This window comes from Protopterus annectens, chromosome 10.part0 (assembly GCF_019279795.1).
Source record: "Protopterus annectens isolate FY-2018-M chromosome 10.part0, PAN1.0, whole genome shotgun sequence".
NCBI lineage: Eukaryota > Metazoa > Chordata > Ceratodontiformes > Protopteridae > Protopterus > Protopterus annectens.
The window spans coordinates 1653220082-1653238943 of record NC_056744.1 but is presented as its reverse complement, the minus strand read 5'-3'; the positions used below and the strand labels follow the sequence as shown (position 1 = coordinate 1653238943).

Genomic DNA, 18862 nt, shown 5'->3' with positions numbered 1-18862 from the left:
AACAATCTTTTTACAATTTCTAAGTACACAATGAGTAAAGCATTCCTGCTTTGCAGTTTAACTGTTCAGTCTGATAATACTGCCTTTCCTTTTCAGTTAGCTTACACACGTTTTATAACCTGACCTATTTATGTTTCGGATGTACTTTTCCTGATGTGAAGGCTGATATCAGAAGTTTATGGCTGACTGCAGACTTGGAGCTGTCACGAACTCTTCAGCTGACTCCATGATTCTCCACGAGAGCATGGCTTATACCTACAAGTGGTGCCTAGACTATGGCTTTAAGTTAAGCACCAATTAATATATTGTATCCTTTTGGCAAACATGGGCACAAGTGCACCTATCGTATAGATAACATTCCTTTGAAAAATGACAGGGTGATTAGGGACCAAGCACTTTTGTTGACAATGAACTATCGTTTGCTCACTAAGAATTTCACTATTATTAGGAAATTCTGTTATCTAGCTAGGCTGATCACCAGTGGTGTATCTTCCAAATCAAAGGAAGTTATCATCCTTCTGTACTCCTTCCTTATCCAGCCCATAATATAAATAACACCACTTTTCAATATGCATTTGGCTAATTCTATGACTCAGCTCAAAAGCTGCAGCGTCTCCTCACTGGGAAATTAAGGTCATGTATTCCTTGTGCTACACAGACTACCTTAAAGCACTTTCTGTTTTCTCTGTATCCTACTGACTCCTGAGGTAGGACTTCTACCGGATCCTTCTAGCTTTTGCCTTGAAGAATCCAGCTGTGTTTGACCTTCTGCACATCTGCAAAACAAATTAGAAAACTGAATTTCGACTGCACCATAAATATGACCTGCTGGTGTGATAGATGTCTATCTCAAACAAGCCCTCTCTCATGGAATTGACATCCCTTAGATGTAAAGTGAAGTGGCTCCAAGAACCTCTTCAGGTGCAACCTGCACAGGTAGATGGGAAACCAGGAGAGTCACCTTGATACTGTCCCTTAAATCCATAATAAAAGGGGACAAAATTAGGCAGTAGTCTGTTTATGTTGTAGGCAACTGAAGAAATGGGACCTTGAGGCTAAGTTACAAACTGCTGTGTCTAACCAGCAGCCTAGTATAAACCTTTGGACCTGTGATCTAATTTGTACAATTAATATAGGTTGTATGCTAGCAGACTGTCTTTCGATGGAGTTAACTTTCATGTGAAATATATTTTGATACACAAAATCATCTGGTAGCTAAGGACAGGTCAGTACTGAATGAAGCAATTCAGTGTATGTATTTGCAAGAAGACACCATTAACCATGTTAGTGAAAAAACAATATCCCACATAATTGTCCCAGCAGAGTGAGTATTCTTTGGGTTGGGACATGGGCTGCCAAGTGTCCATGAAATTCTTACCCATCAAGTGATCCTATTTCTGACTATGACTTCACTACACAGGAAACTGTGTTTACAGTTTTGTGCTTCTCGGTATTTGTCCCTTTTTGTTTTAGTTGCACGATGACCACACCCATTCTCAGGTTTTAGCCCACCACTGTTATTTAAAAATGGGATTAAAGGATGTGTTCAGTTTGTATATATAAGGTTCATGAATGCTATAGGGGAAAAGAGCCTTTTCTAGAATAAGACCTAATATTTCAATTTATAATCCTTCAAGGTACCATTAAATAAACACATAAACAACGTAGCTGATTATGTTTTCATGGTGCAGGTGAAACCACTTATTTGCAACACTATGACTGTAACATGTACAATTGCTTGTCATGCTTTATTGAGTTGTTTACCATTTGTCCCATATCTTTTATACTACCTTTTTTATTTCCATTGTTATGTGGTATCTACCTCTCTATATGTACTATTTCTAATACCCCTAATACTGTATTGCTGTCTGAAGCTTAACTCCCTAATACTGTATTGCTGTCTGAAGCTTAACTCCTGTAATATTTAAAGTCTGGTTGTGATTGAAAATGATCAGCAAATTTTTAATAAATTAAATGAGCATACTGTTTTTTTTTTGCAAATTTTTAATAAATTAAATGAGCATACTGTTTTTTTGAACTCCACTTTCATGTTTGTGTAGCTTAATTATGCATTTTTATCCACAGGACAAGCTGAAAATTGCTTTAGCATCTCTAGAGTGCAGAGTGAAACATTTTAAACATTTGCAAATCAAAAAGGAGAAAGAAATTGCAGACATACAGGTATGGAGACTCTGTTTAGTTATAAAAGTATTGAATATAAAGAATGATAAATGCATAGGGGCATCAGTTGCACATTTTAGATTGCTATCGTATTATTTTTTAAAACAAAGTTTATGCCATGCATATTTTACTGGTTACTGGTGAGCAAAGTTTGAAAAGCCTGTTGTCTGCATTGTGGCTTTTTGTCTTGACAACTAGACAGTAATGAAGAGTAGAATTGTTCTGAAATGTTTAAGAAGCAAGTATAGTATACTCTTACTAAGCCATCCAACATCTCGGAAGCACTGCTTAAAGTTTATTTTATTATTGTGTAGATTCATAGGTAAGTACTAGGCAGCCATTCTGTAGACCATTTCAAGCCAAGTCAAAAGTCCTATTCAGAAATTTCCTCCAGCCTCAAGTAGAGCAAGACAAGAGAGCCTAAAATTCTTCTTTGGTCAATCCATCCAGTTATCTAGGTTTACCTTGAAGGTTGCAAGGGTGCTACTCTGTTTGACATTTGGTGGAAGTTTGTTCCAGAAGTGAGGGATTTTCTGGGATATCTGTTTAAGGTAAAGTTAGTTCTGCAATGGAATAGGAGGTGAAGTAAGGTTGGATGTTTCTTTGCTCAAAAGGCTAAACACGTATCTCCATGGTTGAGTCTGTAAGAGACTGAGTACAGTGAAAGGGCTGCCAGTCTCTCCTGGTAACTAAGATTTTTGAGGCCACTGATCTTTAGTTATGAATCTCTGAGGCCTCTCAAACTGTGTGATATATTTAGACAAATAACATGCCAAAAGATGTATTTTAGTCAATTGACTATAATGGGTATGTTAAGATATGAGTAAAAGGGAGATAACCTTTCTAAATTAGAAGAACCAGATAAAAGTTTTTTTTTTAAATATTGTGGAGTCATGATGGTCAAATAAGAAAATGCCAACACATGTGCCTAGATTCCTAACAACAGTGTCTGATTGGAGTGGTGCATTTCCTGTATGATTAGTGAAACTGTTCTGTTGACTAGAATTAGCTATGCTTCATTTTTTTTTTACATTAAAAAAAACACCAAAAGCTTGGCCTACTATAGAAAAACAAAAGGTTCCTTACTCCCAACTCTAGAATCTCACTTGCCTAAGCATATCTCCTCCCCAACCTCTTCTATTTCTCCCAAATCTTTGCTAACTTACAGACAACTCTACTTTCCAAACTTGAAATTACTTATGACAAAGTGGCTCGTTTTGCAGCCAATCTCCCACCTAAAACCCACCACTGTCTTGTTCTTCAGACAGTCAGTCGGCTTGAGTTTCCTAACCAACCTTTACTTACTCACCTTCTCATCATCCATATTATTCTAAATAAGCCCACTCTCTGCCCTAGCTTATCCACTCTCATTCCCCTCTATAACCCAAAATGCTCCCTCAGAAGCTCTGGCAAACATCTTTTACAAATACATAAACATAAGAAATCTTTAGGACAAAACCTCTATAGCTACTTCCCAGCCCTTTCTTCAAATAATCTCCCCTCTGCCCTCAGAAACTTTTCCCATCAAAGCAATTTCAGGAAAACTCTCAGAAATTACCTGCACACTAACTGGGTTTGTCACTGCAATCATCCCACCATCATTGTCTTCCCTCTCTCCCCTTCCTACTTTCTTTTCTTGTTTTCTTCTTCTTCTGTTTCCCTCTCTGCCTCTCCTTCTCACTTCTCCTTCCTTACCACTATCCTGCCTGCTATATCTTCTCCTTTCTTCCTCCTCCCTACTATTATTCCACCTAATTTTTCTTTATACGTTTTTACAACCCCTGTATCTTTAACTGCTTCTTATTCTACCCATCTTTGTCTGTACTGTCTACATATCTGCAATGCTTCCCTTTCTCTAATCATCATACTGCCAATGCCAGTTTGTGACGCCTGTGAATTTTTTCTTACTGTATATACCTATTCCATTCTTATTGTAACTTAGGTAAGTTTTCTTTTGCTATAACTTTTGGACATAACTATTGATTTTTTTTTTGCTTTCTTACTTGTACAGTTTCTTTTTTGAATGTACAATGCATTGTTGAAATTTTCTTGCTTATCTTGTGTTATTAGCTACTTTTATTCGGATCCTGTAAAACTTGTACTCCTGTAGTTTTTACTTGTATTTCTTGTGTCTGTGGACCTTCTCTCCCCGGGCCTCCACTGAAAAGGGCTTTAGCTCAGTCGGGCTAACCAGGTCAACAAATGTCAAATAAATAAATTTAATTTGAGACCATTACTAGTTGTTGACCTTGGTTATCCCATGTTGCAGTATTTGTGAGTCAGCTGAAGATCGAATAGCAATAGCCAGTTTACAGTTGTCTGCAAACTTATTTACCCATAGGCCAGGAGTGCTGGCCTGAGGGTCTGCAAAATTTCTGCCAAGTAGGAGATGGCCTAAAATTGTTTTCTTTAATGATATTACTTATGTCTTGCGTAAACTTAACCTCTCCCTCTACGCAGATGCTATTTTATTACTCCAGTTAAAAAAATATCTCACAGTCCTACAATCTGAATTCCAGCAATCCTTCTTTAATCTTTGTCAGTGGTCAGCGCAAAATAAACTCCAAAGTGGTGCACCACTGGTAGGCATTTTACTTTCAGAAGTGGCACCTGTGATCCTAACAACATAGGTCTTTCAGATGACCAGCCCACCATACAGTGTAAGGATTTACACTCAGATTTACAAGGCTGTCAATAATGCTTGCATGTGGGAATAGTGTCAAAGGCTTTGGCCAGGTCCAGATATGCTGCATGGACTGCATAACCACTATCCACTGCTTCGGTTACTTTTTCAAAGACGTTAATGAGGTTAAAGGTGTCTAGATTAATGTATGTTCCATTTATTTGACCCTGTTTTATGTAAGGCAGTTCATAAAATGAATTAATGGTATGATCCAGAGACGCCATTCTGTGTTGTGGCAGCAGGGCTGGCTTTAAGAAGTGTGGGTCCCAATTATGTTTTGGAAGTCCCAAGTTACAACCCTCATCACAGAGTCCCAACCCCTCCAGCTATTCCATGTCCATCTACAGTTTTCTGCATTTAATTTGGAGTTTATTTTGCTCTGACCACTTACAAAGATTAAATAAGGATTTCTGGAGTTCAGATTGCAGGACTGTGAGGCATCTTTTTGCCTGGAGTAATAAAATATAATCTGCATAGAAGGTAATGTTAAATTCAGGTAAATCAAAAATAATATCATCAATGAATAAAGAAAACAGTTATGAGCCTAAAACATGACCTTGAGGGAGATCTGTTTTTAGTGTTCCATTAGTGGACATCTGATTGTTAGAGTATAATTGAAATGTCTTGCTGTCAAGAAAGCTATGGAACCAGGTAATGACATTTTCCTCCTAAACTGAATTTTTGTAACTTAGCAAGCTTTTTTTTTGTGTTCAACAGTTTCAAAGTCATGGGTCAAGTCCACAAAAATACCTGCTGTAAGGAAACCATCATTTGGGTTACTATACAGAGTGTCATGTGCTGAGACTATAGTGGTGGTTGAGGTAAACCTATTTCTGCAGCCATGCTGTCTATCAAAGAGAAACCCAGAGCTATTAACATGGTTAAGCAACTGCTTAAAGAACTTTTTCAAAATATTTTTGAAAAAGAATAGAGAGTAGAGAGAGGTCCATAGCCTCCATGGGTTTTGGGGGGCTGGGGTACCTTTAGAAGAGGTATAATGATGGCATTTTCAGGGCTGGTGGAACAATTCCTGTGGTAAGTGAGAGGTTATAAATATAAATTAGGGGTTCAGCTATTTTGCATGCTGCTTTCATATAGAAGTAATAACCATCCTGAAATCCTTTATTTGTCAAATTCACATGGTTATTTTTATCCAAATATGTCTCCTGCAACATTGCTGTTAGCACCATATGTTTTTTAATATAATTCAGTACTTTTTGTTTATTCACATTCCAAGATAATATAGACAGAGTAGCCATTATGATCGAAAGGTATTGCTCCCACCTATTCTAATTGATAGTTCTTTAGAATGTGTATTTCCAAGAATTGTTTTGCATGCACACATTTTTGGCAGGCTGGTCTTTTATATAATTGTTTTTTTCTCTTTTCCATATAACTGTATCTCACATTATTCAAAACATTTTGCTAAAATGAAAACACCCAAACAAAAACACAAGTAATTTTTCTGAAACCCTCTATTCTCTATTAACTCACAACTGTGTACATTTTTAGTAAATAAAGTTCAACACTGGGAGCAGCTGCCTCAAAATGACAACATCAAATACTGGCATTAGTTAATCTAAAATTAAGGTTACCCATGCTAAATCCTGTGTTCTTACTTAAACTGATTGCTGCATGTACTTTTGTTATCTCTGTTCCCGTCACAAAAATAAGAGAGAAGGTTTGTGGCTAGAGACAAGTCATGGTGACTGAGAGAATATCCCATAGGGCCCATAGTGATGACCCATTCCTGGTGGAAATCTTTCTCTGGAGGGAAAGCAATCTCATGTTCCTCTTTAGTCTTTTTCCCTGAGAAGTGTTTGGTTTTGTGTGTTTCTTTATCTGCAAGCATGGAGGCATTGCTGCAGAGACTGGTGGACTGACAGATGAAGACTGAAAAACAGCTGAGACATTTGCAGCAGTAGGTTTTATGACTAGATAACAAAGCTGCCAACTCAGATCTGTGCCACATAGAGACGTAAAAGAGAATTACAGTATTGGCTATGTTAAAGAACTGTTGGCTAGTGTTGATACAAACAAGGAGTAAAATATTGTAACTGGACTTTTATTTTATAGAATCTGGTGTTTGTACAACAGATGTTAAAGTTTTTGCTTGAACTTGACAGCAACAGTAAATAGCAACATAAGAGAATCTGGCAGTAAATCAGTTTTAGTTAATAGCGCAATGTTTAAAAAATGCAGCCGTTGTTTCTAAGGCCAAAATGTTAGGAAAAATGTATAATTTTTAGTGAAACAAAATACAAAGAATAATGTGTTAATTTCTTACAAATGTGTAGGGAAAGGCCACTTTCAAAGTTGTGTAATGTGTGTTCCATCATCTAGAATAACTGAGTGTACCCAGTGTCACTAGGTTAAAATGTACTATATTTTTAGAAAGTTGAGTGATTCAAATATTTCTGGACTCTGGAAGCACAATTTCCTTTATCAAGGGCTCCCTGTGGTATAAACATAAGAATATTTACAATAAAAAATTATATTATCTTATTACACGTCTGGGAGATCTTTGCTTCATCAAACTGATTATATGTGCTTTTACGTGTACTAGATAGGTTGTGTAACACATCCCGACTACCTGTGCTGAGAGGATTGAACTCTGCTCTGCTTGAAACAGGGCTGTAAAAATTATGTCCTGTGGCTGTATCCCCTGACATGGCCCACAAGTTAATATTTGGAAAATATTTTTCCCACTTTCAAGCACTATGCAAAATGTGGGATGAGGGAGAATTTATAGATGCATTGTAGAAAAGTGATGTACATAAACATGAAAACAGAGCAGTAACCTAATATTCACTGTAAAAATGGCGAGGATAGTGAGCACAGCAGTGATAAAAAGCCAAAATCAGGAGAAGGGAGTTGGCCTGGAAAATACGAAAGAAATGAGCTTACTCACTTAGTTTCAGCCAGCAAGAACAGAATCTGCAGAGGTATGAGGTTTAAACACCAAAATATTACATCTTGCTGAGATTGAGGCGCCTTTAGATGTAAGAGACATCAGAGTACTGCAGTCTGGCAGGATGGACCAACATCTAAGAGTAAAAACAAGTAAAAGTAAGAGAGATGCACACTAAGCCAGTGCAATTTGAAAACTTTACAAAGCAAGGAGTATGTGTAATTGTAGCTTGACAATGGTACAGGGTAGAGAGCATAGGAATATTTGCAGGTTGAAAAGTCTTGCAGGGCAGGAAATGTCAGTGTTTGGTAGTACTAAAAAGAAGAAATCCCTCACTGAGGAAGCACACCCTATGGAAGTAAGTTTAGGATAAAAAATGTACAAGCTGGGTTGAATTTTGAACTTTTCTATCAAGTTAAAAAAGAAAACCTTGTTAGAGGAGAATATATGAGAGTTCAGAGAAAGTAATTTACCTGTAACAGCTTGCTTCAGTGTAGTTAAAGAGAGAGAGAGATAATACCCAACCAGTGATCTAAACCACTTTTTTAGCATGTGACAGAAAAGTCAGGAATCTTGGCAACAGTTAATTATAATCCATGCCACAGTAATAAGGGTGGATGCAATTTGTTTTGAGATTTCCTTTTCTGAGGGATATCGAGTTAAAAAGGAAACAAATAGTGGTAAATATTCCTCCTGAGGTAGAAGAAGGTAGAAGAAAAACAGCTTGGATATTAAAAAGGGAATGAAAGAGTGCTGTGCATTCATCCTGAAACAGAGAGAGATGAAATATCTTCACAGATGCCTTTTCAGAGAGTGTCATAGAGACAAAGCAGTATGTGAGAAGTTGGTATGCATCCATTCCATGGTATCCTTCTGTCGTAGGAAATGAATAGATACTGAAGGAGTTGTGATTCGCCCTTAAATGGAGAGAAATGTACAGAAAGTAAGAAAAAGGAGAAGGTGGTGTGCGCTGATAGAAGAGGTGACACTGAACAGAGTCCCAAAGAGATTCCTGTGTAAAACATAGAGGAAGGGGTTCTACGTATCAGGTTGATGAAGAGAAGGAAACAGAAACATTAAATGAGGCAGAGACTGAAACAGACGGAGCCAAAGCTTGATGGTGGTCGGAAGGATTCTGTCTGTTATCAGAAGTGTCCTGTGCTAACAGACCAGCAAAAACTAAAACTATAAGAGATGTTACTATAGGAAATTAAAATGAGCTAGAGATAATACCAAGTGTAGAACCATAAGGGGTGTCATTATAGAAACTGAAATGAGCTGAGGAGGAATTCTGAATCCAGAACTGTAATGGATGTCAGTATAGAAACTTAAGGAAATAGTACATTACAGAGACATGCACAGAATCTTGAAGAACTGTTGGTACTGAAACAGATTGGATACAGGTAGAAGAAAGGCCCTAGCGTAAGGACCTTCAGAATGGAGCAAGTGTTAAGACAGTGAGATAAGGAGGAGATTATGGAGTTCTGAGCCTATTTCTGCTAAAATACAGCAGAAAATACAACTGAAAGCGGACAGTAAGCAACATAGATCAAAGTAGAAATAAGTTTTTTTTTTTTGGGTGGGGGGATTTTGATGTAAATGGGTAACATAAGGAATGAAAAGGAATTAAAGGGCTGGTCTCCACTCAAACTAAGGTAGAGAACCAGGCTGATGAAGAAAGTGGACTGAACAGTAAGCCAAATACATTTTAAAAAGGTAGATGCCTGTTAAATAAGTTGTTGACTTGCATAGTGGGGGAAGTAACACCTTCAGAACAATAAGTCAAAACTGGAGTACCACGATGGAAGAAAAGAACACAGAGGAAATAAAAACACATAGTAGCCCTGAGTTATTTAGAGAGTCAAACCTGAACTTTCTAGCTAAAGAACAGGTTAACATGGAGAATGTAGTAAATATAGACAGTGAGTGCATTAGTTGTGCAGAATGGTATCTGTGAGGCCAAACAAAATTGACACAGGCATAGCATTTGCCCTTTGCACCAAGTTAAAACTTGTGATGGGTAGAATCATGTATTTCAATGTATACATGTAATCTCCATGATAGCAGTTCAGTGAGCGTCATTAAAGGTACTTTTTAAGGAGAATTGATGCCTGTCTTTGTTAACTGACAGATTTCAGTAGTGCAATGAACTTACTGACGTTAGTGGATATGAGTAAGGCAGAAACCTGTAAGCAAAATATGCTAAGGAGAAAAGGCATGGAGGTTAGCAAAAGTTATGCAGGCATTCTGTATAAAGAAATGTTCAGAAAATAAAAGTAAGATGCAAGATTATGTATAGAGCATATACACAGCATCCCTAGAATAGAACGTTTTTTACAGCTGGCAAGTACATTTTAGAGTGGATAGTAGGGAAGCTACCAACACTTGGGTTATCCTGTTTGATAGAGGGGAAGAGCTTGTTTAGGTATGAAATAGATAACATATAATGTGTGAGTTAAAAGGGGTGACCTCCATAACATAACACCAGTAAAAGAGATATGACAATAAAAGGGGTGACATCTATGACATAGGATGTAATAAATTGGAAGTTTCTGTTTGGTAGTAAGACTAGTTTGATGGAGTTACTTTGCAACATTAATTCAATTTTGTTGAAAACTGCTTCAGAAGGGCAGGTTATACTTAATCCATTCAGAATATCAGAAACAAGATGAAGGATAGTAACTGGGAATAATGGAGGAATGGCTTTTGGTAGCTATAGTAGAAAGTGTTATCTGGTAGAGAATATATTGTGCCCTCTAACTAAATTGCCAGTTGTAGAAGACAGCCTATCCTTCATGAGGAGTCCAAATCACCTCATTTTGTGTTGAGAAAGGGGTGGTAGTTGCATGTGGAGCTTGTTGATATTGTAAAACTGTAACATTATTAAATTCTTGTGATTTTGTACGGTGTTATTGAAAGATGTGTTAAAATATGCATGTTTCTTTAAATATGTAGTCAGCATATAATGGTCAGTCAGCGGGACTGTACCTCAGTATAAAGAGAGCAGCCTGAAAGGTGAAATCGAGTGAGAGAGTTATTCGGTGGAAGGGCAGTGTGATGAAATGTAGTACTGGAAGCATGGAGGGCCCAGTCAGGAATAGTCCATCGAGCTTTGTTTATAAACTGCGATTAATTTTTGGAATTAAGAGTGAGACCTTGGAGAAAGGCCTGGAGATTTTTGGGGCTGAAAGTGGAAGTAGGTTGTGGAATGCCTGAACTTAAAGTGGGGCCTTGGAAAGAGGCCTCTATGTGTTCTGACAGAATTTTCTGTGGAGTGCTAAACTTTATTGACTGAACTTTATTTTGAAGATGCTATTTATTTATTGTGTGTGTTCATGTGAAAGCAAGTCTTCCATTATTCTGATTTAATGACTAAATATGATTTTATGTATGTCATGCCTCTAATATCTTTATAAATTCTGCAATATACATGTATATTTTTCCCATATAAATAACTTGCATATGTTAAAGCTTGTCTTTGTATCAAGTATATATCTCCTTCCTGCTCCTCCACGAGCATCCTTGGCTGCTGGTTGTCTTTCTGTCTTTGCAGCCATACTGATGGGTTCTATCTCGATTCCAGTAAGAGGTCACCAGTGACACAGACAGATGCCTTACCTTTATGTTAGTGGGCTGGTCTGTACTCATTTTGTTTTATAAGGAAAATGCTTTGATACAGCTGATATTGTCATGTACATGAATTTATCTCACCTGTTTATATATTCATTATTTTCCAGGAAGATGTTTTTTCTTTGGAGCAATACATTTCACAAGAATTTGCAAAACTGCACCAGTTTCTGCATGTGAAGGAGCAAAAACTCATCCAGCAGCTTAAGAATGAAGCATCAAACATTCTGAAAGAAATGGAAGATGATCTTGAATGCACTGAATGTGATGCTATATCCTCCCACGTTGTAGTGTCCACTGCTGACTCTGATCTCAAGAATAAAGAGGCAGAAGTTCTAAAAGATAGGAAAGACACACCTGTACCCATTCAAGCTGATATTATGCCCACTAACAGGACATTGTCTGATAATCGTTTGGAGATCAGACAACATAAAGCTGTTGGTTTGCTTATGGTAAGCCTGTCTTTTATTATGTATTTTGCACATTTTTTTTTGTTAGGAAGTGAGAGGATAGGTGGCAAGTGAGATAAAGAAATTATGTGAGAGTACCATATCACCACAGTAAATTTTGCAAAGTCATTTGCATAATTGTGAAATAATTATTCACATTTTTATTATGTCAATCTCTCTGGATATATGAAAAAAATTGCATGTATAAATAAATCTGCCATTGATTTATGAATTCTTCCATTAATTCAATGAAGTTTCCATCTAACAAAAAATAATATGCTCTGTTATGACATACTTCTGCAACAACTTCAAAATGTATTTGTCAGTGATTTATTAGATAATGATTAATGCCAGTTGGGCCAAGCACACACCAATGACATGTGATTTGGCACAATAAAAACTTGGAGAGAGGGAATGCTTTGGAAAAAGCACCACATATGGAGCCTCCCCAAGTCCTTCACTTTTGTGATTCTATCCCCTCATTCACCCTAATTTAACATAACTCTGAGGTAGTAGTGACTTGGGGACCAGTGCATTTAACTTGGGGTGCAGAGTCATGCCCCTACGTCTTAACCTGCACACATTGAAAATAGTCACAAAGACCCTTGAAAAGAAGATGCATACATCCATAATTCTGGACATCTAATTGGGATAAAATCTGACTACCAAGTAGCCTTCCTGTTTCCAATACGAATGTAGGATAATGTTTAGAAATACATTAAAAAAAAAAGTGATAAAAATGGTGGAAAATATAAGCACATTATCTAAGAGGCGTTAGAAAATCTGTAGATTATAATCTACCGTATTGCAAAATTCTATCACACAAGATCATCTGTCTTTGTTTCTGAAGAAGGGAGATACAAGATACGTGTCCTCCTTTCCGTAAATTATTGATAGAAATTGTATGTTGGTCATACAGTGTGGTGTTCAGTGCACTAGACAGTTTCAAAAATCGCATTTGATGAGGTGAGGATTCTGAAAATTATGTGAAAGGATAAATCGAGCCTGAAAATGGAGACCTCCCAAAGTAGGTACATCATGTGCAGGGGTAAATCAGGCCTATAAATAAGACTGCTTCTTCAAAACAGAGACAGTTAAGATGTCTGGTCATACCATGGAAAACTTTTGCTGTTGTCACGGTGTGTAGTGCTGTGTATTTTCATTTGTCGAAGCTTTATAAATTGCTAGTAGTGGGGGTACCAGTTCTTTCCCTGCAGAGTCAAGTATTTCCTGAACCAAACAGTAGCCCAGGGAGAGTCAGCGATAAGAAGCCTAGCTTCTGTCTTCACCCATATTGGGGTTTGTCTGTCCTTTAATTGAGAAGCATAAAAGCAGCAGCATATAATTCCCAGTCTTCGAGTCTCTCTAACCAAGAGATGATGATAAGTAAACATCTTAGACCTTTTTAGTAGCTGCCTCTCTTCATCCTTTATGAATTGATAAGATACATTAAAGACTTTAGCCAAAATAAATATTATTGAAAATACTGGGTGTTTGCCTTAAGACATGAAACAACAAAGGAGCGTATAACTTTTTGCTAACTGATAGGTACTCTTCCAAACAGAGACGGCAGAAGGCTTTACTATATATTCCTCCAAATAAAGGATTTATCCTATATGCCCTTCAAGTTCATATCCAACATGCTCATTACATTAGCATTATAAAGATAGTCAGGTGTTTAAGAGGAATGTTTGCTCAATTTAGAGCAACCTGTATGTCGGCCTTTTATTCAAAGCTAATGCTGTTAGTAAACATTTCTGACTTGTGCAAATTTAAATCTAGGTCTGTTATGCTCACAAAGCTTCCTAAATGAAAAAGAGCAGAAGATAGATGTTCTATTCAGGGTCCTGTTTTTGAACTTTGCAATCATCAGCAAAAATGACATATTAGTATGAATACTCTGTGAAGTGTTACCATTGAGTGTATTCTTGTTAAAAGTCTGTCCAGGGTTCATTTGCTAGAAGAAAGTGTTTGGGACCCTAGGCACCCTTTTCTTGTGCCCCTGTTTAACTTAAACATAGTAGAGACTGAGCAGTTCACCAGCGTTTGAGCCCTTGGGGATGCATATAAATCCCACACAAAAGGAGGAGGGGTATCCCATGTATTGGAGAACTTGCCAAACATACTGCCAATTAATGTTGTTGGATGTCTTCTCAGAATCAAGACAGTTGACAGGGTTGGGGTCCGTAGTCCCTGTATGTATGTTAGTGGTATATATATGAGCAGTGCTTGATCTATCTGCCACAAATTCCCAATGATTAGGAGAGTTATTGATAGTAGAATTTCACAGAAAGGGTATTGGTTTGTAGTTCTGGACTTTAGAAGTGTCTTAGTTGGGTTTTGGAAGTACTATTATAATACTAAGGGGAGATGAGCCATACATTACTACTTCCTTCTGAATGACTTGAATAGTTTCAACAAAAGGGATTACTTGTGTATCTGTAGGGATTTGTGTACTTCAGTATTCAAGCCATCAAGTCCCAGGTTTTTGCCCCAAAAGTTTTTGAAATGTAAATTTGGACTACTTTTTACTTATGGGAGAAGTTAATGATTCTGCTTCTTCTCTTGAGAGTCTAGATATCTGCGCCTTTTTCAAGAATGTTATAATTTGGTTTACCCAGAAGTCATTTAGTTTCTATCGCTCTTTGTATAGGTCATTGTAAAACAACACGTTCCTGACATCTATCCTTTGTTTAGATAAGGAATACTGCAATTTCTTCAAATAAGTCACCATACTGGATATCCAAATATAAACACTTAGTATGCAAGCTGTCTGCTGCAGTTATTGACCTGTGCCCACCTTTGCAGAGAAACATGCTTTAGCTAAAGCTGAACCTTTTCTGATAAGGATGTGATAAACTAGAATTATGTCAGTTTATGGTTTTTCAATGTATTGGGCTGTCTGGACGTGCTGCAGTTACAGCCAAGATTAATCTGCTATTTCCAATTTCCATATATGGGGATCTGGTTCATCTATTACCCATGCCTTAGCCTATGCACATAAGCTGTACTGCTCTAGCTTGAGAGATTCCCAGCATAGACTTAGAGGAAAATTACATAAACAATATAGATTAATAAAGGACTTAAAACGTTCTTAGATCTTTTTTTGAGTTAGTTTCCCAAGAATTCTCCATAGGGGAATAATCTTCATTGTTGGGAGGGTTCAGTTTTGAAAGATTGCCTTGTGGTACTTAAAAGGCATAAGGAAACTTTCTGCCTTGTAACAAGAAGATTTCTGCCACCAACTTGAAGACTGGCATGCTTGAAATATTACCAGCTATTTCTGTAGAGGAATAATCCTTTTTTAAGCATCTTTCTTTTTAACTATCATCAGTCCAATATCACAAAAATTGCTGAATTCCTCCCTTCCCTTCCCTTAAACCTCACTCCTCCTCCTGAACATGAATACGCATGTATTGTTCCCATAATTTCCATTTATTTTGGTGTAATTTACTCTTACCTTTTTTTTCCCGTACGTTCCTGTTCCTTTATCTCTTTTGTAATATTCAGTATGTCAAATACAGTTGGTTTAGACTTTGATTTCAATTTTCTAGCAATTGCTTTTTGGCAGCCACCAGCATTAAACTTAATAATGCCTTACTATGTCTAGGCAACTCAGATCCTGTGTCCCAGATTAAAAAAAAAAAAAAAAAAAAAAAATATATATATATATATATATATATATATATATATATATATATATTTATATATATTTATATATATATATATATATCCTTAGTTACAGCCATTTGCTCACCCAGTATTTCATACAGAGTACTCTGTATGGAATTTTTTAAATCTGCAAACTCTGTAAACTCCTCAAGCGTATGTTCCCAGTTACTTCTTTCTTCCCCTTCACACCTCCAATACTTGCCATCTACCTGAGAAAAAATTTGAGGTATAATCTTCTTCATACCACTGGAGAATTCTCCAGGTATCCCATTGCTCCATTTCTACCGTGTACCTATTTAAGGTCCTTTGAGATGGGGTATGTCTTTCAGCCATGGTCATACAGTGGTTAAGGAAAACAAATGAGGACCATATTGTGATCTCCCCCAAATGAGAGTTTTTGAGGTCCTTTTTTTCTTTTTATTGAAAGAGTCAAAGAATTATTTAAATAGTTAGTTGTAATCGTCATTAAATCCTTAATACTTCTAACTATAAACATACTGTGGGGGATGTTAAAGGTTGCCATTGATGTTTTTCCCTTTCAGAATCAACTTAGGATTCAATTCAATAAGCTTGAAGTCCAAGGATGACATAACAAAAATAGCCTCCCCTGCCATTGCATTGTAGTTAATGGTGTGTGATCTGGTGCCCTTCCAAAGGGAACGTACTATTCTACTTTGTTAGTTTATGTGTTTTCTTGTGCATAGGTTGCCTACTTTTATTCTTTTACACCAGTTTTGAGTGCTTTTCTTTAATCTTAAAAGTTTAGACCTATTTTATTCACTAATGGAAAATGCAGCATTAATTTAATAGTAGCAATGCACTCATTACAGTAAAATCTGCAGAGTAAATGGGACTGAACTTGAAATCTAGATGCAGATTCAGATATAGTATCCCAAGATACTACTAAGACAGCTAAACTGGACCAGGGTGTAACCCTTTTGACAGTGATTATGAAAGTAGAATTCTGGACCATATTGGGAAGAAGGATTATACCTAAACATCCCCAGCCTTCAGAGCCTTGAACTGTCATATCTACATGGTCAAGTATCCACACAGAGATTGTTAAACAACTCCATGGTGCATGTGAGGAGTTAAGGATAAAACTCTGAAGGGTACTTTAGCGAGCAAAATGCAAATTGCTGTGCAGGTCGACAGTGGATATGATGCTGTAGATGCACTATGTAGGGCTGCTGCTGCTACCTTGTCTTTCATAAAGAAACATTCCTGTCCAAAGTTGTAGTCCCTTCCTATGGATTTTCAGGTGCAACTCCTGAATGCATCTTTGGTCAAGGACTTGCCTTCTGAATCCCCATCTCATGCAGTATTAAAAAAATGGAGGCAAAATGAGAAAACAATTGGGTCACCTTCTTATTCCCAATTATAGCAGTAATTATCCAGTAAAACAATACCAGGGGCAAAGAAATGCGAAACTGACAAGGTAAAAAAGGTACCCAAAAAAGGAAGTGGCAGCCAGGAGGAAAATGTACATCTAGAAGCCCCTAGCAAAACTCTCAACAGGGAGAAAACGTGACTGTCTCACTCTTCATCATCTTTTGTTCCCCCCCCCAAAAAAAACAGTTGCACATTGACCCTTAAAGATTTGCCGCTTCTCCAGCAACCTATAGAGATTGGTGGCTGATTGGCCGTCTTCAGAAAAAAAAACTGACTGTGCATTACAAAAGATACACGAGTTCTAGAAATTTTATGTAAGGGTTACAAAGGATTCATGTTGTCACCAACAGCACTTTCACCGAATGTAAACAACTTGATGCTCACCAAAACCGCTTTTGCCAAACCTCCACGGAATCATTTCTTTTTTTTTTTTGCAAGGGGAAAGCTCTTCTTTTCACTCATATGGGGACACCCTCCAAACCCCAGAACTTGTATATAACAAATCCTTGGGCACACAACAGTTGCGAGAGGATGGCTCCATTCTCACTGAAAGTAGTTTCAGTGAGCATTCTTCAATCCGTTTACATTCATCTATGTTGCTGTTAATGAAATGAGTGGAACTCAGTTACATACTATAGTTTCTAGCCATCCCAAAGATGCAAAGTATTCCTCAACCTAAAAGAGTCACTGCTTATTGCAGGAGCAAGGACACTCATGCATATCCTTAATGGAACAACTGCCGTCTTCCAGTTCAAACCCCCAAAAAGCTGCAGAAAGCAGTGAGTTATAACTTGTATTATTTCCTAAAGCTGGATTCTGTCTACATCTTCCATATACCAGTCTAACACCAGTCAGGTTAGTAGTATTTTTGGAGCTGTCATTGATACTTCAAAGCTAGAAGCTTTCCTTCTCCAGGAGAAGGTAGAATTTCTGACAACCTACTTTCTATACAAGCTGTTAAAGAAAGGGCCATAGCTTATGAATTCTAAGTTACATGGTTCCCAGCATTTTAATGGTGTCACTAGCATTATTGTAGATGAGTAAGTCACTGTGGTTCCTGAGGAATATGTAGCAATAACACAATCAGTGCCTTGCCATTACCATCCCAATACTTCTTGTGCGAGGTAGGAGCCAGAATGGTGGATCCTCAATTGCCAAAAAAAAAAAAAATAGGGAATGTCCTTAAAATCCCCTCCTTGAAATGAGACTTTTAACTACAAGTGCCTCTTATCTAGGTTGGGGGATCACAGAGTAGACCTCTGAGTGCAGGGCATGTGGTGCCCCAAAGAGGAAATGACACATAAATCCAAAATGTATGGCAGTCATTCTGGTACTCAAAGATTTCAAGCTTCTTTAGAAGCCATAAGTACTGAGTGTGATAAAAGAAAACAATATAGTGATCCATCCATCCATCCACACCCCCTTTTTCGCATTTTTTGCATGGGGTTGGGGTGTCACTTCAACAGTGTCAATTATCTAAAGCCAAGGTTTACATTGTTGGGAGGCTAGCCCTGTCATGGTAGTTCTTCTACATCATGCATTTCCACACACACACACACACACACACACACACACACACACACACACACACACACACACACACACACACACACACACCTATGGCCAAGTTAGTGTGTGCAGTCCACCTACTGCATGTCTTTGGAATGTGGGAAGAAACTGGAGCACGCAAAGGGGGAACCCGCACAAACACATGGAGGACATGCAGACTCTGCTCAGAAGGCAGTGATGTGGTACATGGACTATGTACTTAATCATTTACAGGCAAGAATCACAAGCTTGTGAGGGAGTTCTGAAAGCAGTCTTGTGGGCTTTCCATATCCCTAGCTAAGAGGATTCCCTGATCAAAAAGTGAAATGGGATCATAGCCAATTTTCATGAGTGGGATTTTAACAGAGGTGGACCTCATAAACAAAGGAGATGTACCAG

At 37.6% G+C, this 18862-nt stretch overlaps 1 protein-coding gene across 1 annotated transcript in view; it reads left to right on the top strand.

Annotated features, from left to right (window-relative positions):
* LOC122813852 (zinc finger protein 184-like) overlaps positions 1-18862 on the top strand; it is an 86863-nt gene that overhangs the window by 5741 nt on the left and 62260 nt on the right. Inside the window, exons 2-3 of the mRNA XM_044086389.1 lie at positions 2086-2181; positions 11513-11854. Coding sequence (XP_043942324.1) covers positions 2086-2181; positions 11513-11854 — 438 coding nt within the window. The remainder of the gene's footprint in view (positions 1-2085; positions 2182-11512; positions 11855-18862) is intronic.